We start from the raw sequence: 25,712 nt of genomic DNA, 5'->3' as shown, positions 1-25,712 counted from the left end.
ACTTATGCACTCCAACTAGTAACATAACCAATACAAATTCAGTACACGGTATACTTCTATTTTCCGACCCTTTAAAAGCATCATATTTCAGACCGTGAGCCGAAGAATATGACAGCCATAACCATTTTCACACGCAACTTTTCACGGCCTCCGCAGCAAGTGTTTCTTGATCGTGCTTTTAAGTTCTGAAAAATGTTTCTATCTGGACCGTCAAGCCCGATGTTATATGTGCTAATAATGGTTTGATTCTCTCAAACTTGTTGAAAGGCTTTTATACACTCAGGCGAGCTATATCGTTTCCGTATATCCCGACACTTTGTTCTGCTGCACCGGTTTGGGTCCAGAGTGTCCGCCTGACGCCCGTGACTACGTGCATAATCCAGGTCGGCACCAATAAAAGCTTCCTTTATAAAAGTCAGCTTCCGCGCCTCACGCCCGAACACATTTCAGTTTCGACTCGATGAAATTATCAGTCAAGCCTAATGAACTACTTGAGAAGGGAATCATTTTTGGAAGGAATATGGGAGATTGAAGAGACGTGTTTAAATCACGCCAAAGGGCTTGGCATTTCCCGCCCACTCAGCTGGCCTTTCTTATGAACTTTTCCCATTCTTGGTTTTCTATCCTTTGAGGGGTAACCAGTCATGTAATTGAGTTCTTCAAAGAATGCTTTGCTCTTTCCTCAGGGTACATCGACACGATTTCTTAAAAGGTTTTGTGAGTTAGCCATTATCTAAGCGGACGTGTCCTTTGGTGATAAGATAAAGACACATCGAACAATATGCTATTGTATGTGAGTTACGCTGTTTCTTTGCTTATCGTAGAAGGCATATTTCGCGCACCTGCTACCAAACCTGGGAGGGCCCACCACCACATGCACCGCGCGCTGCAATGGCCCGGTTTACATACGCCTTCCAAGTCGACTCAGCGGCTCCAAGTCGACTCCGAGAACGCGTGTGTAAACCGAGCCTATATCTCGTGACAACCATGATGATAAAATCTCCTCATGATTTTGGTCAGGATAGCCTGAAGTCCAGCCTTGTTAGCTTTGGCCCGCTCCCCAAGATCAGCGAGCCTGCCAGCAGCGGATCTTGGGAGCGGGCAAAGGCTAACAAGGCTGGACTCCAGGCTAGCACAGGACGAATCTGCAGTACATGAGGAACTATAGTGTTTCTTTTAACTTACTGGATGAAATCTCATATCCCATAGACGTTACCAAAAGCGTCATTGATATGTCACAAGCAGTTTCTATTTAGCTGATTCTCATGGCATATATGTAACGTTACATAAAAAGATTTTGTCGTTTACACCGTTTAGCACCGTGTGTACACGCTGACGTATGTTCGACCCCAGACGGAAGTATCGGGCCACTTCCCCCGGATATACAAATGTAGCCGATCACATCAAGGTTTTAGCGAGGGCTTGCCGTGACCCTGAGCGCCATCAATCCGTGCCAGAGGCTGCCCTGTCTCCAGCGCGCAGGATGACCTTATTCCCGGCGTCTGACCATAGACCAACGGCGCGAGACGCTAATTTCTGTCACGTAAACAGCCGTCGCCATTTGAAACGGTCGTCGCCTTTTGAAACGGTCGTCGCCTTTTTATGCTAGGGTCACATTTCCTAAACAGGGCCTGGCCGTGCTGTTTGCGGAAACGAAAAATCAAAGTGTGTGTCAATAAATTTGCACGAGCTATGCTCTTAAGTAATTTGGGTATGTTTTGTGTTTTTGTTGTCTTTTATATCATACTTTTCGTTCCCAAAGACTTCCCGGCCAGGCCCCGGATTGGAAATGTGACCCTAGCATTACGTGTATTACTGCGACATGCTGCTCCGTCACTTTAAGTGGCGTAGTTGATTGGGGCTCTTTGACTCGGGTACTTTATTTTCTTCGATGATTTGTTTTTACCATCTATCACGATACTGCATTTGCATTGAAACGTTACTTAACATGCTTCTCGCCAGCCCCCAAAATAGTTATGAAACACTCGGACCGTTTTAAATGGCGACGACGAGACAGACACGAGCCCCAGCGCGCGTCTGACCACGGACCCACGGCGGGGACACCGACGGACGGACATTACAGGCTCCGGGGCACGTTCTCCATCTAGGCGGAGTTTCATGCCTCATTTCCCGGGATTGAAGGCAGGACAACTTCACCTTTCAAACGAGATGGAGCCTTGCCTCTGCTATAAATTGATGGTCTGGGCGGAATATTCCATTTCACGCACTGGAATAGATTGCAGCGTTCTTTTACATCCATACATACGAATGGACACTGCACCAAACGATCAACATTTACAGTAAAACTCACTACACCTGAATGTGAAACAAAGGTCACGGAATGTAGGACACAGGCACTCTGCTCAACCAGTCGAGCGAGAGGGAAGATTAAGGGCATGGATTGCGTCACTGGGACTAAGTGCTGCATACCGTGCAATGATGATATCTGACATTAGATGATCTAATAAAGAAGACCTTTCAGCTAATGTCTTCACGATCGTTCTGCAAGTATTGCAGGACGTAGCCGTAAAGGTGGCGTGTTTCCGGGTCAATAGCTTCTACAAAGTGTGTCTCAACTTTCCTTTGCCCACCTACATTCCAGGCACGACATCGGGAATTACGTTTGTTACACCCCCATACCACTAGGGCAGGGACCTCGCTGCCGCGCGCTGCAACCTAAAATGTGACAGAGCGCTCGACGAATGTCATATCTATAAAAAAAAAAAATCTTTTTACGCCTTGTGTAGTTTGTTGTCTTGACAATCATACTTTTTACATTTTTTTTACATCACGAAGTCAAAGATTACACAAATCCAACGGGTCGCAGCGAGAAGGCAGGGGCCTTACTCGAGCTCATTGCAATGGGAGTAACGTCAGCTCCACATTCGTGTCAGGAAGACTTTACTCGGAGCGGCAGGAATCGGGTGGTTTTATTGCGGGGTCAGTATGAGACAACCCTTGTTTGATCTGGTCCAAATATGGTCTGACAGAGTCCGGTTTCAGCATGGGGCCAGTCCACTGGTAGTGGTGTGTGGTCAACTCCCATACTCTTCTCATACCTGCTGTGTACTAAGTAGTCTTTGGTATACGTGACCCGGTTGGGACCTCCCGAATGCGAAGCAAGCACTCATGGTATAAACCAATGGCTGGGTTTACACAAGCGTTTTCGGAGGCGACTCCAAGTCCCTGAGTCGCCTTGGAGTCGACTCGGAGTTGCTACGTCGACTCCAAGGCGACTCCAAGTCGACTTCAAAACGCACTACCCACCAGGCTATTACACAGGTGCTTTTAATAAATGGAAATTTGTTTGACATGCAAAAAAGTATTTTCAGCAGCGGGTCCCCGGGCTAGCAATATCTTCTCATTATCTTAGTGATCAGCTCTATTTTGTTATATAACGTTTGAAGTATGATCCTCCAGTTTGTTTTAGCTATTCAATGGTGCCCCTATGGCTATGTATGCTCATATCAATATGTTTCATTTGACACACACACACACACATACATTATATATAAGCATATATGAGGAAACGTTACAAGGTATAAAATTACAATATAGTTGATAAAACTATTTTTTTGCGTGATGGAACTGATACATGATGAAAATATTCAGCGCAGCAAACAAACAAACAAGCAAACAAACAAACAGTTAAGTTTGTATGTAGGGGATTTGGCTTTCCACGGTGGGAAGATACATCAAGCGTTCATTTTAAAAGTTCAACCCTGCGACGTGGGGAGATCAATATTTCAGAGCCCATAGAATGTGCTTGACTTCAGAGCACCACGTTGATCAAACTGCATGACATTCCATGTGTGATGAGAATTATATTGAGGTAAATCTACATGTTTCTTTCAACTTGGGTTAAACTGACTGTTCCATAAGGAGGGTGACGATGTGTTCCCCAGTTTTTCTCTCCTGTAAACGTATTCTTAGCTCGGAAGATACGTACCATGCACATTGTGCAACATATTCCTGGCTTCACTGCAACTCGATAATGCCGACGGTGTATAAATAGAATCTATTTCATAGTTACGTCACCGATGCAAAAGGAAATTGAATTGCGCCTCAGCGCCCCGTATTGCTGAGGGCGGATCGGAATGGAAGTCGAGCCTCCTCAGGATCAACAGCCGTTTCTGGGGAACTGACATTAGGGGGCGGTGGCCTTTGATGTCTGGGGCCGGTAATGGTTACAATTTGGAAAGTTTCCCTTTACAACCTCGGGGAAGGGGGAATTAGCACCGGTAGTCACGTTAGGCTTTGATCCGGTGAATGGCTTTCTTCTCCAGTGTCTTCGGAGAGCAGCATGCTTTGCAGCGTGCAGCGAGACCTGCCCCAATCGTCTGGGGGCGGACCAGACAGGGTATTTACAGGGCAGGGGCGTGGTATGGGGAAATCATTTGGTGCAAATATCCTTCTGGCGCATCTTGTCTAATGACAACAATGTCTGGCAGCACCACTAACGGGTAGCTACACGTCCTAAGTACCTTTACAGTCATTTCACTTTAACCAGACAGAAGTCCTTACAAAGCACAGACCAACTTTCCTATATACGATTTACGATTTGTACCCTGTCTAACTTGTCTGGACGAAAACTGATTCGTTGGCAGGCGTCTTTAAGGGGCATGTTCTGGACATAATTTACGTTTGCGCCTGCAGGCAGGTATCATCTGTCAAAGATTTGATTATCATGGCCGAAACGATTTGAAGAAGCAACGGAGGTTTATGTATTGTGATATTGATATTTATTACCTTAGCAATGTTTTCTTTACTTTGACCAATATAAAATCTGAGACCTAGCCCTCCGCTGTCTTTAAATCATCAGATTTCGTTTTGAAACGTTCACGCACTATTGAAACATCCCCGAACTTACCAATTATTACATAAGTGTAACATCGCATGATCTCCTGTGACCTGTAGAATGTCTGATAATTTTCCCGGTCCAGCATTGGTCCATTTCATGACTCCACGGCGCGATAGCGGCCCTTAACGGTCGGAATAAAACGTGTCTGCCATTTCCACTTCGGTCTGAAATAAATCCAGTATACATCAGATACCACAGACTTCACAACTGTGAAAGTGCCAAAATCATCAGACTATTTAAGAATTAAGCCAGTGGCAAAACGTATCATATTTGTGTCGACTCACGACAGTGGGTGTTCATTAATAATTAGAACGTTAAGATAGTAATGATATTGCTTTTCTTCTGTAGCGAAATGTTTATGTATATGTGTGTTTCACGGTGCAATTTCTATACAGTAGGTACTATTTAATTCATGTTAGATTGGGGGCAGCCTTGTTAAACCAAAACCTGTCCTTTCATGTTTAGAGGCCATGTCAAGAAAACATGGCGATCTTCCTACGCTGCCCAGCTATGGTTGTTGTAATGTCAACATTATCAACATACAGACGCGTACTTAGTACTATGCAGGGAGGGAGGGAAGGGCAGGAACAGGACTGTAAGACAGCTTTGGGTCAACTCTGTTTCGGTACAATTAAAAGTTGAACTAGGTGTGGAGACCCATCCGACCTAGCTGTGACGTAACAGGTTTCCCAGCAGACCCTACCACGGCTGAGAATATCCCAGGATGCAACCGTCAGTGGAAGCCGGATGTTAGTTTATCTCAGGGGCCATCAAGCTGCAGCCTTGGTGTCGCTTCAGGTGACTCACAGATTACGTGTCCTGGAAGACCCTAGTTTGTATTCCAGGATGCAGCCCTAGGTCATTAGGACAGTAAGGCCGTTCAGGATTGTGACAAAGAATGATCGATCCGTCTACTCATATCGTTGTTACAGGTCTTTCCTGGGCTCCTTTTAACCTACTTTTTGACAAGGCAAAAGTGATGATAGACGATGGAGTGCTACTATGTGTGTTTTTACGTTGTTCTTTATGCACCCCTCCCGGGATCCCATGTTTGGCGGTCATATGGCCTAGGCTTGTTTATACAGTATTTGCAAACTTTTCCCTCTCTTGTGCAATAGTCAGTTGGCAAAATGAAGCAATCCAAATCTTTGTCGATTATCATAAGTAAATATGAATCATGAATATTCACCATTTATCGGAAAACAAACTAATCATAGTTGCTCGCACTGATTATGATTGACGATACGATAGAAAACCTTTTTTTTTTGCACATAGATACATCAGGCTGGTAGCGACGTCCGTTTGGGGTCATGGATGTGACAAAACGGATCAGCCTGGCTGGAAAACACAATCACCTGGTGTCCCCTGGGGCGTTACCCATTGCTGAGGCGTTCGCCCTGCGCCCTGGATGAACATAAGGCGGATTCTAGTCTGAGTGTCTCCTACGTAGTTGTCCTTGACCCTGGTGCGTAGTGAGCAGAGTTAGATCTCATTTTTTTAAAGTGTTTCAGTTTTTTGGGAATTCCGATAATCAGGACTGGATCCAGATCACATCTTCATTGGGCCATGGTAACACCACCCCCCACCCCCAGATCTGTCAACAACAAAAAGGAAGAAGAAATACTTATAAACACATAAACTCCCACTGGGAGCCAATCGCACCAGAAACCGAAAATTTAAAAACAATTTAGACGGCGCTGATTTAATCAAAGTTGAACGAATGTGGCTACTCTCAAGCTATCAGGAGATTATCAAAATGGCGGAGGTAGCGGTGCCTCCGACGAGGGACTGCAGGTCCAAAACATGATTAATCACGTTCCCCAGAACATGCCCGCGAAGGAAATTAGAGTTTTACCCTCTGCCAGTAGCGCTATCTGTAACACAACCCAGGGTTGCCGGAGTAGGGTTCCATTTCCTCAAGACTTCATTTGGCTTTCAGTATCTAACGACGCCGGGAGCAGATTTAATGATATTGGGGATTGCGGCACCGAGTCGCCGGCGGAGACACGGCACCTAAGGTCGGAGAGCGGAATGGATTACTCATTATTGGCGGCAGGCAATCAAACATCAAAACTAAAGCAAGCTCTTTAAGATCATGAAAGATCTAGAAATCGGACTGCGACAAACCATCGCATGAAGTATACGTGCAAAGTGCTGCATAGACATAACACACTACAGGAAAGGAACCTTATGTTTAACTGATGGTGGGCGAATAATGACTTTCCAATAAGTATGGCGCGCCTCTAGATCTTCCTTTTTTGTGTTATGCTACAGGAATAAAATAACTCTGATGAAGGAAGGGGCGGTGTGTGAAAATCAATACAACTTGATGGGTAGGAAGTCTTACCAAATGGTTTGAAGGCTTTTTGATCTGGGTATGACTCCCCTTGGGAAGTTGTTTTGATTTGATTAGATGACAAAACTATTGATGACCCCCTGAACATCGCAAATTGTCCTCTGTACTAACAATACAATTTCTAGTGAATTAGGACTGAATCAGTGTCTGAATAAGGGCCATTATGACTCTTACAAAAACAAATGACATCAAGGTTATGGAGTAGCAAAATTGTAACTTATGTTACGTTATTTTTGTGTATCTCCTCCTGATTTTAGTCCATTTTGTCCTTCTACCCTAGAAGAGGTCATGGTCAAACAGTCTTCTGCCATCTCTGTGGTTGGCCCACTGTCTCCCCCCCCCCCTCTACTATAACGCATCATCGACCACATCCGGTCAATACCAGACATTACACGACTTCCGTTGAGCCTGGGGCGAGACGGGGCTCAGCCAAAACTACCTCCCAAGCCCTGATGAGCAATTTCGGGGTCGAAGTCTCCCACTTCTTTATCTGATTCCTACAGCAATCTTCCATTACACGCCGCATATCTGCTGACTTACAGCTCCATAATGCTATCAGGAAAACGACTCTTAGAGAGAATGAAATAAGTCGGGTGGACCGAGCAAATTTTGATTGCATTACTCCGTTAGTGATTGATCTATAACAAGGCAAATGAGCTCCCCAACTAAACTCCGTGGTAACAGCCTGTCTGGTTTGTGGTAGGTTGCATGTCCTTATCCCTTATCGCTTTCCAAGCCCTGATTCTACGCGATTCTTTTGAACATTCGATTCTACCTACTCTACTGAGAAAATTGGTACCTTTTGAAATATGTCAATATATCACTTGCTGCTATAGGAGATTGCTGAGATTGCGTTTCTTCGACAGATCCCACCCGTACTGCTTCATGGGAGAGGGGCTATCACGAGTCCTATAGGGGCGGGAGTCGATCAAAAGGGGCAGAGTAACGAAACTGCAATACTACATAATCCTCAAAGCACATTAGAATTTGAAGAAAATTGCAGTAGTTGCGTCCTACATCTTATTTCAGAATACTTTCATACTAATCTCAGACGTCCAACAGCCACCAAATCAATTCTAAGAAGTCAACATCTCAATGGAGATGGGTGTGGGCCGTATTACATCGATCAGCAATCAACCCTGCCTGTGGTCGTTATTGTGGCCATAGGCATAATGGGTTAAACATGGTGCTTAAGGAAACCGATAAAATCAATAATTATCTGCCATATGCTCCCCGTTACCGCCCAGCGGTATGAAGCTGTAAAACGGAACAATCGAGCAGCTTTCACAAACCTATAGGGCGGAATCATCTGGAGTTTTGTAATGAACCAGTACTACAGAGCCGGGGAGAAACTGTTTCTGTTATTCTTCGCATTGCCGTGTTGTCCCACAGTAGAAATAGACTCATGGATGAATGATACCGCACGGCGGATAGGTACGGTAATGTACAACAAGACCACGTCTTATATGCCCTCTGTTCACATTACTTGTGTCTCAGTTATGCAAAACAACATATTCCCCGTGAGTATTCACCAACAATAAATATATCAACGTGAATCACACTTCAAAACAGCTAGTAAAAGTCACACAAAAGGTCAGGAGACATTTCTTTTGATAAGTGAAATCTAAAGTGACAGGCTGATCTGCATGAGATTTTTAAATGCTTACTTGAGGCAAGAGCTGTCGTTTTACGCTCCAGTGGCACCGTGATGGTATTTAGTCATTTGTACGTGCCATAAATTCGATTTTGGAGATGTCCGGATTCCACACACTACGCCTCCTGATCATTTTAATCCATGAAGTAACGCGAGGGCCTTCCAAACTGTAGGATGAATTGGTTATTCAGGTAACGAATCGCATTGTCAGGTGACAATTGCACACGCATATAAGATTAGACAACGGTGTTATGTTCCTGTCGTACACGTCAAGTTTACAGACTTCAGAAAGCAACAGCCAAAAAACATTCACTGTCCTTGTCACCACTTAAGTCTTAACGTCGCCATACATGAAGAATAGTATGAATTAAAAGAACTACACCTAAGGCATATAACTGGAAAAGAGCATTGTCCTATGTAGAAAAGAATGATTAGCTTTAATCCTCCATGGATATTCTCTGTGTAAGTAGTATCTTCCACACGTTTCCTGGATTGAGTGTTGCACGCAGTCCTAGTTTAAAAGGTCGTTAATCGCTCTGTATAGTTTCTGAGAAAACTCGGTGATATTGTTTCGACCCTGTCACTATACATGGACCATCTCATCTGTCATCTGATATTGAACAGCCTACGGTCTTTTAGGGTCACTTGCATGGGGGCTTTGCAATCCTATGGGATCGGTTCCACATAAACGCTCGCATTTTAATGACTTGACCTTTGCGGTCGTTGATAGAAAGAGAATGGTAGCGCTGTTGTCAAATGGCGGCTACTATAGAATGTAAGTCCACTAGATGAACGGAGTTGTTGAATGCTATTGAGCGGGAAAAATAGCCTTAGCATGGGAGCCAATATCTGCAGCCCCTGGTGTCTTTGGAAAGAAGTAAGGGTTGTCTTCAGCCTCTACTGCTTTGTTCAATTCCTCTTTGGTTCTTTAGACACTGCAGATCTTTTTATAGCATAGAAGACCCAGATCAATGCAATTTCTTTTGAGTAATGTAAGCTCCCAAAATATTAAAAACGAATTAGTTCTGGAATACTGCGCGCAGTATGCACCATTGGCGTCTTGTAGGCAGGCATAAAGAGTCAACCAGGTGTAGCTCCATGCTCTGATTCCTAAAGATAGCCAGCTCACATTACAAACGACCCCTAGAGAGTCACCACCACTTTCTTGTCAGTTAGTTTGACGGTTCACGAGATAATAATCACAAGCTGTGTTCAAAATGCCAAAGAACGGTTCTACTCAAGAACTCCACGATTGTGCAATTCTAAAAAGTCGGTTTGAATTTTCACAGACCATTGAATCCGCACACGCGGGCGAATGAGCTGTTTGGAAATTGTGCGAAAAGCCTGTAGCGATGGCGGCAGCGTGTTGCAGGGACACTCTCTGTCCCTGGTGCTGAAAATACTGCTATTATGTTCAGTTGAGCTATGTTCGAACAATTTCGGCACATAGTGTACCGACATTATGAACGGATAGATAGGCGCCGATCCTGCCAATATTGGGACTGAGATAAACAGCCAGATATCTGCTCTGTCCGTGGTGCTGAATGTATTACTGTTGTGAACACTTCATGAGCAGACGAACCAAGTACAATGTACTACAACTAAGAGAACATCCCCCTGTTATAATGAGCGACTGAATTCCATACCCTTCCTCAGCATGCAACCGTAACCAAAAGGTATAATCATTGAATAAAATCCAGTCCCACTACTCGGCAATTCCTATGATGAACACTGTTGTTTTATTTCTCGGCTCTTCGGAAGTCTTCACGAACTTTAGTATCTTGATGTATGGATGTATGCCCTTGGGTCGAGAGCAGACTGAGTGTTCTTTCCATAAAAACATTGAAATTGGCCACTTCTGTGCACGCGATAGGTCTTGGTGGCACCTTTTGAACGAGCTAATAATATTTCGGGCGGTACACGCAGTGGAGAGATAAAGAGATTTACTCTATTCCATGTTTCATAGACTTCAAGTCGCCTGCCATGCTACTTAAACTCGCTGCTATTAGCAGAAATCTTCCTTGCGCAGTGCTTCCTAGAGTTGTCCTTGTCACGGTTTAAGACAAACGTCGGGCCAGATGACACGCTGCACTGTCAGTGAATTGTCGTCGTCACCGTAGATAAGTATGGTATATTGTCAGGTCAGATGTACCAAAAACTTAATCATGTTATGTGCTGTAGAATAGGCTCTCGTGTGCGTGGTTAAACAAAGAAATGTTGTCGGACTTTCAGAGAAAAAAGGAAAGCAAGACGATGTCTAGGGCCTACATAAATCTATAGGTGCCCATGGTTCAATATTTGAATGAGTATTTACCTAGCTGTCTTGCCTTTTGTTTATCTCTGTCTCCCTGTCTTTCTGTCATACATTTCGCATTGAATGAATACAGCGATCCTCCACTACTAAGAGTTCATGGAATTTCAAGAGTCTACGTTGAACGGAGAAGAGAACCCCTGTATGTATTTTGCAGCATGTATGAGCTAATCACTAATCACAAAAAACGCCTATTGCTTAGAGAGCCGTGCACATCAACTGACATTGGCCATGGACAAGGCGTTTCTTTAGAATTTTTTATAATTCAGATTGTGTGACACGTATGACGGGTCATGTGGGGTGAGTCTGTAATATTCAGGCCTGGACAGAAAGGTCAGTGAAGCTGATTGCATCTGATATAACCTTGCACCACATAGCCAAGCCTTTAAGCGGTTTGACCGTAACAGTAAATCTCCAAATGGTGACATTAGTATGGCAGGAACGGAATATGCTGGCACTAGGGTCATGGGCTAGTTACTTAGAATGCTGCTGTCATTTTGGCATTTTCTGACAGATCGTCTCAGTGAGAGGGCGAGGCAAACGGTCTTTTCCCCGTCCATTGGGTGTATGTTTAATGTCTGCCCTGTGTCACCTTTTCTAAAGTACACACATTCTTGTGATGCATTTACCTCTACACGTACATCTAAATTTGAACGTTATGTAACAGCTGTCGCAACTGACTTCCTTCTTTCTTTCTTTCTTTCTTTAAGTATCCTTTCTTTTGTACGCTAGGGAGGAGTGTACGACATCATATGATGGCTTGCAATGTTACTCCTTTACTTTGTTATGAAGTTTTGAACAGTATTCGATGCTCGATTCCTAGTAATGCTCATACATATAGATGTCACTACTTGTTCCGCCTTATGGAGAATTAATTCTTCACATGGACCTGACAACTTCTGAAGTCACGCACGCTTCATGTGTAATGCATCGTATTCGTGAGAGTGTTTGCCTCGCGTTTTGGCGCTATCACTGATTGAAATGAAATCCTAGACAGGCTCGGAAGGACGGGGATTATTTATGAACCCTAATGGTGCCCTCGTGTCAACCCAATTTGAAGCGACGACTGGTGGAGAGAAAGATAAGATAGATATGTCAGGGCTGTCGACAGAGGTACAAATCCCAGAAAAGACCTCGACGAAGTTGATATTCACAGTCAGTCAGTTCAGTTATCCTATTTTAGGTGACGGTACTGCTGTCCTTAATTAAACTTCACTAGGAAAAGTTTGTTGAACCACAAAACATACTATTAGCCCTTTTGTTCATTTCAGTAGAAAACGTCCTTGTGTTAGTTTCCTGTTACTGAATGAACGATACCCTTCCTGCAGCCTGACGACCTATCCCTTCTGGGGATGGTGTTATCTAACTAGGTAGTTCACTCACGGATCTCTGTGGTGTTCCAGTCTCGAACGACTGCACTGTTACGCCTCTGGAGGAGTGGCGTCTCAGCGGTGTGGATTAGTAGTCCTCTGCATGAAATATTCAGGGATAAGCTGTCGTTGAGGGAGTTTCGATACCAAGAACCAATGCATGTGTTAAAGCCTAGGTTACACATAGCCGAACATGGCTCGCGAACGCTAGCCGACTCAGGTCGGCGGTAGTTCGGGAGCATTCTGACCAGTTTTTGGGCCACGCCTATCTTTGGCGCCGAAGATGCGCCGAAGATGCGCCGATCATCTCCTAACCAGTACACGAATTACTCCCGAATGGGCCCCGAATGCTTTCTAGCTTACTCCCAACCATCCCGACCTCTAGCCGCAGACTGCCGAATCTCTCCTGACTAAACCCCGACCGATTGCAGACCCTCTCACGAATTTAAATGGACATATTCAGTGACTTTCAAAAGAGGGTTCATTTGCGGTTTTAATCAAAATAATCCATTCTATTATGTTGTTAACATCACCGAGAGATCGAATTCGGATCATGGCTAGCTTTCATACTGCTTTTAGTGTTCTTCTTTGTTTTTGGTCGTGTGAAGGTCGGGGGTGATTCGCCCACGTTCCGATAGTAGTCACTTGGTTGAGAATTAGTTAGCAGAGTTTTGTCTACGGCCTTGGGGTGAGTTATGGGTAGGTTGGAAACTAGTTGGGAGTAAGTCAGTAGTGTTTCTGGCGTGGTTAAGGTTCTAATTTTACTACTTACTCAATCCCGAATACCAGCCGAGCACTAGCCGACCGCGCCGAACACCAGCCGAACACCAGCCGACCCATTTCAGACCCTCCGTCCAGAGCCGAATGTTTTGAAATTTTCAAAACATTCGGCTGGCGCAGCCGAACACCAGCCGACTCAGCAGAACGCCAGCCGACTCGGCCGAACGCCAACCGAGCTTGCTCCCGAATCGCTCCCGAATCACTCCAAACATGGTCGGGGGAGAGTCGGGAGGCCATGTTCGGCTATGTGTAACCTAGGCTTTACACAGTGTCACAAGCGTACATTTAGAAAACGGCGGTAATGTAATTTGTTAATTTGTTAATGTTAAGCTGTGTGAACGGCTTAGCGATTGTCTAGACTAGGTCGCACTGTCTTCAGCTTTAAATATAATCGCACCATATAGATCCTTAAATCCGGGATATGGGCTAAATTCATTTAACGGTTGACACTGTGATAGCCTTTAATCTTGAAATATTGCAAAAGCCCAGGATTGAATGGCTCTTTGATGAGATAGAGAAAGTGATGATGGACGGTGTGTCGTGATCCCTGACAAACACGCTTACTCATGTCTGCATTGTTGGGCGGGGTTCATTCGGGGTCTACCAACCATGGCGCAAACGGGGTATAGATAAAGAATTGCCACGTTATTGTTATATGGGTCAATTGTGATACATTGGTACCATTACAGCATGAGAGGATTCTGTGTCAGCAGAGGCCGGGTTATTTAGGACTGGTCTGCTTTGCTGTAATTGTCCCATTTCTGTCAGGATGAATACAGGATGAGTTACATTCTGTGTACTATTTAGTCTTTTTTGGATAGCCTTGATGCTAAGTATTTGCTCTTTCTTGTGGTACCTGATTCCCCTGCTACAACTTCATTGATTAGTAATTTGCGAAATTTGTTTTGTTATCTCTTGTATCTTTGATTTAGCTTGATGTTGATGACATTTGTATGGGGTCTCCCCCCCCCCCCCCATGGCTCGTTGAATCGCGCCAATAGGCGAAATGCTTCCCTTGGTGAAATAAATCTAGTAACAAACAAACTGTCACACACAGCCCTTCATCATTGTATCCCTAACATTTGTACCCAAAGCCAGAATGAATGATAAATGATTTGGTCAGAGAATAGTACTGGGTTCAGATGTACACAGAACAGAGACGGTCGTCAACATAAAGCTCTGTGCAGCTTGATGACTTTCATGTGCAAAAAAAAAAAAAAGTATCAGGAGCAACAAGTTTTAAAAGGTGCTTCATTCCTACTGTGCGGTAGGCACCCCCATCAGAGTAATGGTATGCACACCACCCATCAGAGGTACCTCCGGAAAATTATAAACTCTTCAGCACGAGACGATAGATGCGCTGTTTCCTGTAAATTGACCAGGTAGAAACGGCCCCTTTTTACTCCGGGAAGGAGGTGTGACCTCCTTCTGGGGTATTGGGATTGCTTTTGCTTGCGCGTTCGCAGCTATAACTCACGATCCCGTCGTCGTATCGGTGTGTAACTTGGCATATAGTGTGCCTGGTTCGGCGTGGGGATGCACAATAGCTTTGTTACACCGTAACTACTTTAAACGTCAATCCAATATCGTAATTGCACCCCTATAATTAATGCTATGTCCCACTGCCCTGCCATAGGGACCATGTTATAATCCGTTATGCATGACTGGAATACTTCAGGCAGATACGGGGTATAAATCTTCCTTACTTGCTGTGATCGTATAGTCACTGTTACATTGAAAAATAGACAACGTGCATCACCACACGCAACCTAGGAAACGATATACCAAGTTACATACCAATGCGGCAACGGGAATTGTGAGTTTTAGCTGCGAACATGTGCCGAGTGTGCTCCAGTCTGTGTATTAAGTATGCCGTGTCCCTCGCAACTCGCATACAGTATGTGCGCACGGGACGGACGATGTATTTTTGCGCACAGTGTGAAAATGGCAAATCTCTGGACCTTCAAACTTACCACACTTGTAGTTTATAATACGGAGGCTGTGACAATGTAAAAAGTTTACACAGGGGATGAAAGATTGGTGAGAAATATCTCCTGGGAAAAGTGCGCGCGCCAGTGTCACTTCCGGGTGGTTAGATCCGGTGACCTTTGACCTTCGTGAAATGTTACGATAATATAAATTAGCCTTTTTTTATTGCAAATAGCTTGATAGCTATAGATCAGGCTGGCCTGCAATAAATTGTGGAAAGAGGATTTACTGCATATTTGTGATTTCTGATACATCTTAGTTGTAAGGCTGAATGGTTCGTTGATAATTGAAAAGGGGCCATCTAGATCTAACTTTGTGACTTTTCCCGGCATTTCTAGATCCCATCTGTGCCATGCTGTAAAAACATACTTTTCAGCAGGTTGACCACTCCTGTATTGAAAGAAAAAGATAAACAAACACTTTTTCTTTACTTGCTCTAAACACTACTTGGACTGAGCAGAGATGCAATTTGTGTGGGTCAATACTTGTACATACTATAAATACTTCACGGAGAATTGTGTCCTACGGACTCTTGTTACATTTACGTATGTATGGCGCCGGATGATTAACTCGCCCATTACGTTATGTAACTTTTGGGGCTAATGTATGAATGGGGTTAAATTGAACGAAACTATACTAGAACGGCCATCAATTCTGTGTCATTCTGTTGCCATCTATCATGCAGAGAACAGAAAGGACATGTAACTTTTGTAGATGTTAACGTAGTAGTCCACAATATACAACACATAGCATGTCTTTTATGTGGACGAGGTCTTTCTTTAAGCGTTATTACACGAATATTAGATGAAAAGCAACAAAAGTAGAGCAAGAGCTAAATATTACTCTCCACTTACTTGCGCATGCACGAATCTGGGCTTCATAAATGGAATGGTTCTATTGGGGGTGGGTGGGTAGGTGTTAATTGGGAAACGCTGCACAGAGCGATTTAAGTTACCCAGAGGGCAGAGTGTGACACCAACGTATTTATGTAGTAGTGGTGTACGTCAATTTGATACATTAGAATTGATCTGTGATACTACAGCTATTCTAGTGATTTCCTAAAAAAATGTCATGCCAATGAAATAAAACGTCATCAAATTTTAAGCTGATACAGTACCTTGATCGACCCAATAAGGTCTGTGGGCAACGGTGAACCGCTGCATGTTCTGGAAACAAAGCTTTTCGGCAGCGACCAAAACATGTCAAAACTAGAATAAAACTAATAAGGCCCTTTGAAATATGTGAGAAGTTGTCAGTTATCTACATGTTTGATACAGATTTCCCGGAAATGAAACAACAGTTACATAACAACACCACTTATAACACAACTCTACCGCATGTTTGCGTGTTCTATTTTTGTGCGGCAGCGCCACTTGTTGCACGGTGTTTCCGGAGTCGTGCGTATCTATATAGCCTGTAACGCTTCCGTGCACGTGTAAGGTACCCGTGAGTTTTCACCAAAAGCAATTAAGTCTCAGGCCGGGCTTGCATGTTTTTGATGTCATCAGTTGTTTCGTGCTCGAAGCAGCTTCGAGCAAATTTCCTCCACACTGAGCGGAAGGTGCCGCTGTTGCCCTAATATGCATATGGACAGCACGGACGGCAACACACAATATCAATCAATGCGCGGTAAAATAAGAGCCCACGTTTGATTACCCCTTGTAGAGGTTAACGTCAATGACAGAAAATAGTGTGCAAACTTCTTTTCAAAGAGACCGCTACCCACGCGCTGCCTCTGTAATTAAAATGGCTGTCAGTGCCCGGTTGATAGATCCCCCCTCGGCCCGACCCCAATAATAGATTGTGTACCTCCAGTAACGAGTTCCCCCGCCTGAAATATCACCAGCGATCAGGCGGGGCTTGACGGGATGTGGATCCATGGTGTTGGCGCGCATTTATCAACGGAGTGCACGGGTATCTCACATTCGCCAACTTGTCGCTAATGTGTCGCCTAAAATGGCGATTCCTTTAGATTTAAAAAAAGCAATTGGCAATGGGCGCGAAGTCGTTAACTAGTCGCCAACAGGCGCGATCAATGCAAGTCTCTTTTTACGTGGATGAAGGTTAGACATCCTAGATACGCCAAAAATAGTTACTCAAGCAACTGGAAAAAAAATTGAACAGTCAGACGTTTCAGAAAGCATCCGCTATCGTAATCATATTGTACACCAATGCAATTTGTCGCCTACAGGCGCAGCCCAGTGAGATATCCGCTTGTATACTGAATTAAGCACGATAAAAAGTCCATCTCTTATGACTAACATTAACCCATAAAAGATGCCCGTGACGTATTGTTGTATCATGTTGGTCCGCTTCGCTTCTGTGATAATGACATCGTGACAGATGTACGTGCCATATGGAGGGCTGAACGATAGTAACACTCCAGTATCTTACTGGGGTGCAATACTGAACAAAAGGCATGGTAGGTAGACTCGAATGAAACTAGCCTGCAGGGTTTGGAAGGGGCGGAAATTGACGCAAAATAATCCCTAGCATGTCCAATATATTTTCTAAACTTCCTTCTCCTGGTGGAGCCTACTGTACCAAGATGGGAAAGATTCATGTTGACTAGTGCCCAAAAGGAAAATAGGATGTTGGCAACGTTGATTTCATCTTGAGTTCACTCATAAAACATGACAGACAACCCTGGATTACAAAGCTCTCGTCCTGGGGGAGGGGATTTGTTGCTATCAGGCTGCTTTTACGCGGACATCATCGGACTTTGATGGACCAAAGGTCTTGGCAGTCTGCAGGTCCTGTGTAGTCTATTTGTTCGTGTGCCTAGAAGTTCCCATTCTGTCCTGGTTACCAGAGTTGATGTATCGTCTGCCTTCCGCCCTGAATCCCGTCATTTTCCAGGAAATAGCTGAGTAGATCACCGCGCCGCTCAACAGTCTTACTCACGGCAGTTAACCGGTCATTCCATCGACGGGGGCTCTAACGTACACAACACTTAAACTGCAGAAAACTGGCCCATTTATGCACAGTTGTAAATCCAGGGCTCTACACGTCTTTGGCTCACAGACAGAAATTTGTCTTGCTTAATGTTGCGACCATTAGGGCTTTGTACTTGCTTTTGGAGCCCCCTGCAAGAGTCACATTGAAGTTGTTCTGCCCCAGGGGAAGCGTTTGAGACGAGAAATTCCTACCTGGCAAGGTCTTTGGGGGAAATGCTGGCGCAGATTGTGGAATGTCGCACTGATGAGAATAGACAAGGTATTGTAGAAATAGCCAAGGTACTTAACGAGTACTTTTTAAGATGGCAAAGAAATTACAAACACACGAAAATATCCTTACTGGCGGTGGTGTTTAAACTGCCGTAGGGTGGTAATACCCTGGAGAATATTCCATTTACGTGCCGGGACAATATTTTTTACATGAAAGAATCACATCATTCAAGGTCTTTTCCCATAAACAAATTACATACTGGAGCAGGTGGCGTCGCGTGGCGTAATGCAGTGTTTGATCCAGAACCCAGCAGTCCTGGGTTCGAATCCCCTGATATGACCCGTCGACGCTGTGCCCCTCTGCTTGTGTCACCGATGACACTAAAATACAACAGTTCCGGATCACAAGCACCCTTCATAAGTATTGTTCAATGGACAAAGGCGTTCGTACAAAATTTCCACCCTCCTGGTGTTACTGAACATCAAACCTTACAAGTTCTAGTTCTTGATTCCAGCCGCCAGGTAATCAAGTTAATTGCAAATCATGACGTCACAGTATCGCCTGCCTTCCCCCCTGAACGACACGGCAGTCGGTTCAGAACCTGGTACCGCGACTCTTGAAAAACGTTCTTTTGAGAAGCAAACAGTGCCTAATCATTGAAAATTACATACAATTACAAGTTTCCACTTTTGTCAGATTTTGTGCTTCTCAAAACAACGTTTTGCGAGAGTCGCTGTAGCACTTCGGTACAAAGCTGGTGTGTTACGCCATTATGAAATACAAGTGTGACATTTTTTCAATAAAGTGGACAGGTAGGTTTACGTCCAGGGAATTGACCTTCAACGTCCAGGGAATTGGCCTTCCACCTCAGACATGTCAGACGTTAGAAATACATTCTTTGAAATTAGTCGGCTCAGTAGCTCGTCAAAGGCTCACACGCATACCTATATCTATATACAAGGTATCTATATAAACTGCTAACATTAAACTGTATCAATATGGTTTAGAGACTCGGCACAGTCCCAACAGCGTCAACCGAGTTGTTTTTGATCCGTTTCAACAGGCGTGTTTCTCTGTGTTTTTCAGGGTTTGGAATGACGACCCCACAGACGGATGAGGGGAAGATCTTCCTGCTGTTTTACGGACTGTTCGGCTGCGCCTCCACCATCCTGTTCTTCAACCTGTTCCTGGAGAGGATCATCACGTGTTTGGCCTACTGCATGAAAAAGTGCCACGAGCGCGACCTGAGAAGGAAAGGACTGCTGAACCAACAGCCGTCCAACAGCCGCAGCTCGGAGGGAGACAGTGATTCCCTCGAGGCGTGGAAGCCCTCCGTGTACTGGGTCATGCTGTACCTCGGTGTAGCGGCGATAGCGATCGCCTGCAGCGCCGCCGCCATGTACAGTCCCGTGGAGAACTGGACCTACTTGGAATCCATCTATTTCTGCTTCATTGCCTTCAGCACCATCGGGTTCGGGGATTACGTCGCCAGCCAGAATGTCAAGTACCAGAACCAGCCGTTTTACAGGTTCGGCAATTTCATCTTCATCCTCATCGGGGCCTGCTGCATCTATTCACTATTCAACGTCATTTCAATCATCATCAAGCAGTTCCTAACGTGGATCATCAGGAAGACCCTCAAATACTGCTGTCGCTGCTGCAAGAAGAAACAGCAGCCCAAGGGCCGGCCCAGAAGGAACGCCATCACCCCAGGCCACCTGAAGAGACGACTGCAGATGCAGTCTAAGGCCAACCACGCAGATAACTCTCGTTCGCCCACTACAGACGTGCCGGCTCCTGAACCCGACAGGCTCAGCTTCGACAGTGACGACTCGGACAGCAGGAGAATGTCGGGAGAAATGATCTCCATGAGGGACTTCCTCGCGTCGAATAAGGTCAGCCTCGCCATCATGCAAAAACAGCTCTCGGAGACGGCGAACCACGCACGCGCAGCCCCGCCTCCCAGACACACCCACTCTCACTCCCACTACAATGGAGGAGGGCTGGCCGGAGGAGTAGGGGCACTCGCGATCTTGAACAGCAAACTAGCAGGAGAAGCCAATAAGCAGTGAAACTACAAGGGATGTTCGTCACAAGGCCGAAGTGTTGGCGTTAAGCAGATCACTTAGCTTCGGTACGAACCGATACGAACTACGAAGTCAAAGTGAAACAAAAGTTGGAATGCTTCATTGCCTGTTGGGGTTCTCCATACAGTAGAGATGAATGTCTCTTCGCGTCTCTTTGAGAGCAATCTTTGGGAAAGGATTGGAGCGCTGTCACGACCAGCTGCGCATCACGCCGTCACGAGCATGGAATAGTGACTGGCAAGAATGCTTCAGCAACTGCTTTCCGTACAGTGAATGCGGACAGGGCTACATGAGGTACCAGAGAAGCCGCCTTATTTCTATTCAGTGACGTTGATGGAAACATGTGAGCATGAAAAGCTTCTATAGATCAACTGCAAATCTCACAGAGTAAAAAGACCTCGACAAATGTGAGAGGTCCTTTGAAAACCTGCCTTCCGTCGAGCGGTGTGACACAGTGACGTATTGGCAATAAACTGTGATGCGACAGCGATGACTGAACATTGCGGCAACGTCCAACAAGTGTCAAGCAGCAGACAAAGACATGAACTAACATTAATAGACGTTGTCTTTCTTATTAGGTAAACGTTATTTCCCATACAGACACCGTGTGGACAATTATTCCTGTGAGCAACTGGTGTTTTTGTGCGGGAATCTACTATAAGCAGCCCGCGATTCATATTCGCCCATGCCTGGAAGCTAAGTTAAGCACTCCACAGTACGTGGATCAAGGTTGCTACAGCTTTTGGCAAACAGACATCATATACGGTCATCGGCAAGCTGGAAATTTGTTGAAAAGACCTCCTCTTTAGTACTTTCTCTACCACACTAGGCTTTGTACTTATAACGTTTCCACCGCGTCGGACTAAGAGAAGTTAAATCAAACTTGATGTAAAGTTGTAAACTCTCGTTATATTATAGGCATTTTCTCAGGAACTTCTGCCCTAAAATAGCACGTCTAAAGGTGGTCACCATCTTATTCAGCGAAATACCGACGTTACATACACCAATCTATGTTATGTACGTTTATAATACATGATGGTCTCGTTTGGGAATACCACCACAAGATAACGCCTTGTACATCTTTTCCCGAGCAATGTGACTAAAAGATTGAATGATTGATTATTGTTAGGTAAATAGACGGGCACTATTGTTGGCCATGTTTCCTTTCAAAGAAGTCAAAGTGTAACTTTTAATTTTTTTTAACCCCGACTATTACCAACAATTCATGGAAGACAGAGTGCCACCCACTAGCCGTGACTCAATCTAATGACGTTGTATGTCAACGTGACGGGTAGCATTCTGCCGCTGAGACAGATCATCACTCTCATTTAAGATGGTAGCACCAAAAGCAGCCGTGCCGCAGTCCGAAACAGAAGGAGGGAAACTTTTAGAAATGTCAGTAACAGGTCCTTGCTCATAGACCTACAAACAGTGCCTACGCAACAACAATATAAGTTGTGGTCACAAACAAGGTTGGATGTTCGGTCAAAACTACCAGCCCTTGATACCTATTTTTCTATAGCATGGACACCCAGAACACTACAAAGCACGTAGAGATCGCAGGCCTCCGCCAAGGTAGAATAGTGTTGAAAGTTTCCTCGCAATAGTGGAAATACCCGTCAAATTTCCGGATGGATTGTTCCTCAAACGTTACCAAGGTCCAAGTAACCCATATGCCAACCATCAAAAGGTATAGCTACTCATGGCTTTTTTTAGATAACTAGCATACAACCGACGCTAGTAAACAAAATTGACGTAGAATTAGAGACTGAACGGAGAAAAACAGTTTCTCCAAGGAACTTCAGCTTTCTGACTTATGATATTCAGTCTATAATTTCTGACTGTTGAAATTGCTAGAACACCACCGCTCTTTTCTTGCCATGCACACATTCAAGAAAACACGCGCGACCCCAAAATCAGATGTAAATCTCCTTGAAGCGAGACAGCGCCATACCATCTCATAAAAGGTGTAAAATTTTCTCCCAAGCGTTCAGTAGACATGGAAAATGTGCCTCTACCACGGGCGCTGAGCACAGGGTGCGAAGGTGGGCAGCTGATAGGGAGCGGTGCCCGGGATAGTATCGCTGCACTCAACCAAAGTATGTCGGGGACTGTCCACTTTACAACTAAGAGAGGGGCGCACCGAGAGAGTTATTGAACCTCCCCTCATTCGTTCCGATCCTCCACGCACATGATTCTATCTTAACTTCCATTCCTGCCTCCTGTACACTTCCTGAAATATTTCTTGAATTCACTCCGACCCCGCCACAGATGTGTAAAATGAAATAGCGCTGTAAGGCGAGCGGAAATTTAGGGGCTGAAAACCTAAAAGCTTTTCCAAAACGTCTAACAGTTCTTTAACGAGCTATTATTATCATCACGTGGTGGGGCATAAACGATATCGCATCTGAAAATATATAAACTGTAATTGACGCCCGAAAACTGCGTGAGATAATTGGTTTAATGGTTTTGGCATAAACTGGATCGAGTCGATTATGTGCGGCCTCCCATGACATATACGCACAGAGTATCTGAATTTTACGAGCCCTGTGCAATTCTGCCGAGGTCACTCAGAGCGGTTGGCGTCCATCTATTTAATCGGATTTCGTTGGGGCCAATGGGGGTGGTTTCAAACCTTCGCAGGTCGTCTGTAAACGAAAATCGTAACCCTCCTTCGTGGACGAATCAACAGCTTGTGAGGCAGACGGACAGATGAGTAGATTACAATGAAGCCCTTTAATACGATGTATCAAAAGAAATGATGTGACTCTATGTTCATCAGGTATCGACCAATCAATAATTCTGAAGAATTGCCATTAGAAATGCATGCTGCTCGTATTCTACTTCTTGTGTTCACAGACATCTTGTGATCTGCGATGGTGTGGACTGTCAGATCTTATTCTAATCTGAAGGATGTTTTGAGAAAGTTTTCCATCAGGCTCCCGTTTCGCAACTGATACGACCGTTCGACAGCCAATTCCTCTCTCCCTCTGAAGTGTTCCTTTGCAATCAACGGAGGATTTGCTCTCCATTCATCCCGAGGCCGACTGCCCCTCATTACCAGTCCTCCCACAGACGATACAGGACGGAGATTTGTCAGAGAAGCCCTGTTACCTAATAATGTCCACCTCCCCCGGGGTTAGGGAACGAGATCCCATCTCCTGGACGTGCGCACGCACTCTGTTCCCGGATTACCCAGACAAGAACACCTCCGTGTCTCATGCCGCCTGGAATCCCAAATGACCAAACACACCCAACAGAGCTGATCAGTCATTCTGGGGACACTCTCTCGTGATTAGTGCCTGGAAACACTCCCGTTTGTCCGAGAACGACATCAGTTTCAAGTTTCCGTGATGTACATTGCGCTCGGCTCGCATCTGTTGAATGCAGATTTCGTCTTATTTGAATCCTAGGAATATCAAATCTGATCCTGAATAATCCTACGGATATACTTCGCTTAACAAGAGATTTGGAACGCACGCGGCAAGGCGGGACATTACTACAGAATGGAGTATGAGAAACTTTACAATGAGTCGCTACACTTGAAACAGAGCAGGATTTACAAATTGATTTGATAGAATTGATATAAAGTGTTCTGCAAGACGACAATGGCCAACGATAGCCGTTTTACGTTGCATTTGTAAATCATTGTAAATATACAGAATATGTAGATGAATACTGGATAGTTTTAGGGTTTCGAAGTAAAGTAATCGCGACATCTAGCGGTGCTTGTCAAACTGCAGGGTAAAGTAAATGGGCACTATCTTATTGCTATCAATATCGAAGTATCTCAACCCTGTGTATCATATTTAAATGTAGCGAATAACACCATCTGTATCTAAAGGTATTTCAGTTTGTGGCATAACGAAGAGATGATTTGAAAAAACTGTCAATAGACCATGATATTAAACCGAACTGTATTGCAACGACTGATGGTACAATTGCATTCAAGTTATTCTACACGTTCTCCACTCGTTGTACACTTGATACTGACTTCCAATATTAAATCGCATCGATTTTATAAGGAATTCTAAGTTGTATATACTTTGTGTATAAGACCCAAACGATATTGGCATGTCATACAGGATACAAAGAAGATTCGGACACCAGAAAACTAGGTTTACGTTGTGCATGGATGTTGCCGTCCTTTTTCCCCTCGCTATTCAGTGTATGATGTACTCAATCGTCACATGTCAATTAATTATATATTATTTCTTCGGTTGTACAGCAAGAACGTTTGGTTGTATATTTGATTATGAAACAGTTCATTGTACTTTAAGGGAGGCGTGAACTTGACTTACAAATGAAGGGGAGTGGAGACAAATGGACATACAGTTGTTAATATTCAAGACGATTATTTTTTCAAAAGTGGCTTTGATTGTTGCTTTATCATTGAAATGTATATCCAAAATTAAGACTTACGAGGAAAATTGAAACAAAAATAAACAGAAGTCATGATCACTCCTCCCTTAGTTTCTACTATGGCTTAATCTCAAAGCTGATCTGTAAGCGCACAGTTGGGAGCCTCATCGTGCAACCCGTCATTGTAAACTGGACATAGCTGTTAGTCGGAAGGCATAGCTGTAGCACAAGTCTCATTTTCATTTCTATCATCAAGCGTATCTCAAGATACTGCGGAAACTCTTGTTTGAGCACTTGCGACGTTCCTATGCAATAAACCTTTCTACACACGACACAATTTCAACACAACTGCGCTGTCCGTTTCTTATGATTACATTATGAAGCATTAAAGACATTCCCAATTAACAGAACCAAAATGAGCCTATGTCCATGCGTGACGTAAGTTCACATCTTAGCTGTCGACACGACGGTATTTAATAGGCAATATATGTATTGTCATGTATGTGCCTAAAACGAGAAGACAGACAGTTTTACTAAGGCTATAATAGACAGAACACCATATCTAGTGCACTGCCATGGTCAAATTTGAAAAGTCATTCAAAATAGCACGGTCAGTCCAGTACCGCTGACCTATAGCGCAGCAGCTCAGATTCCTCACCACTTGTTCATGATGGAAAACCAGTTTCTGAGACACCGCATAATGAAACGCCAGTTCAACTGACCGAGCTCAAGGCCAGTTTTGGCACCCTGGCAGAACTATACCTTCCCCCGAAA

General features: G+C 44.4%; 1 protein-coding gene across 1 annotated transcript in view; it reads left to right on the top strand.

Moving 5' to 3' along the window:
- LOC136433510 (potassium channel subfamily K member 13-like) overlaps nt 1–25,286 on the top strand; it is a 55,651-nt gene extending 30,365 nt beyond the window's left edge. Inside the window, exon 2 of the mRNA XM_066425797.1 lies at nt 19,576–25,286. Within this exon, the coding sequence (XP_066281894.1) occupies nt 19,576–20,561 (986 nt within the window). The 3' untranslated portion in view covers nt 20,562–25,286. The remainder of the gene's footprint in view (nt 1–19,575) is intronic.
- Nucleotides 25,287–25,712: the final 426 nt, after the last annotated feature.

This window comes from Branchiostoma lanceolatum, chromosome 4, assembly GCF_035083965.1.
Source record: "Branchiostoma lanceolatum isolate klBraLanc5 chromosome 4, klBraLanc5.hap2, whole genome shotgun sequence".
NCBI lineage: Eukaryota > Metazoa > Chordata > Leptocardii > Amphioxiformes > Branchiostomatidae > Branchiostoma > Branchiostoma lanceolatum.
Note: the sequence above shows the minus strand (reverse complement) of the source record. Positions and strands in the feature narration are given on the sequence as shown.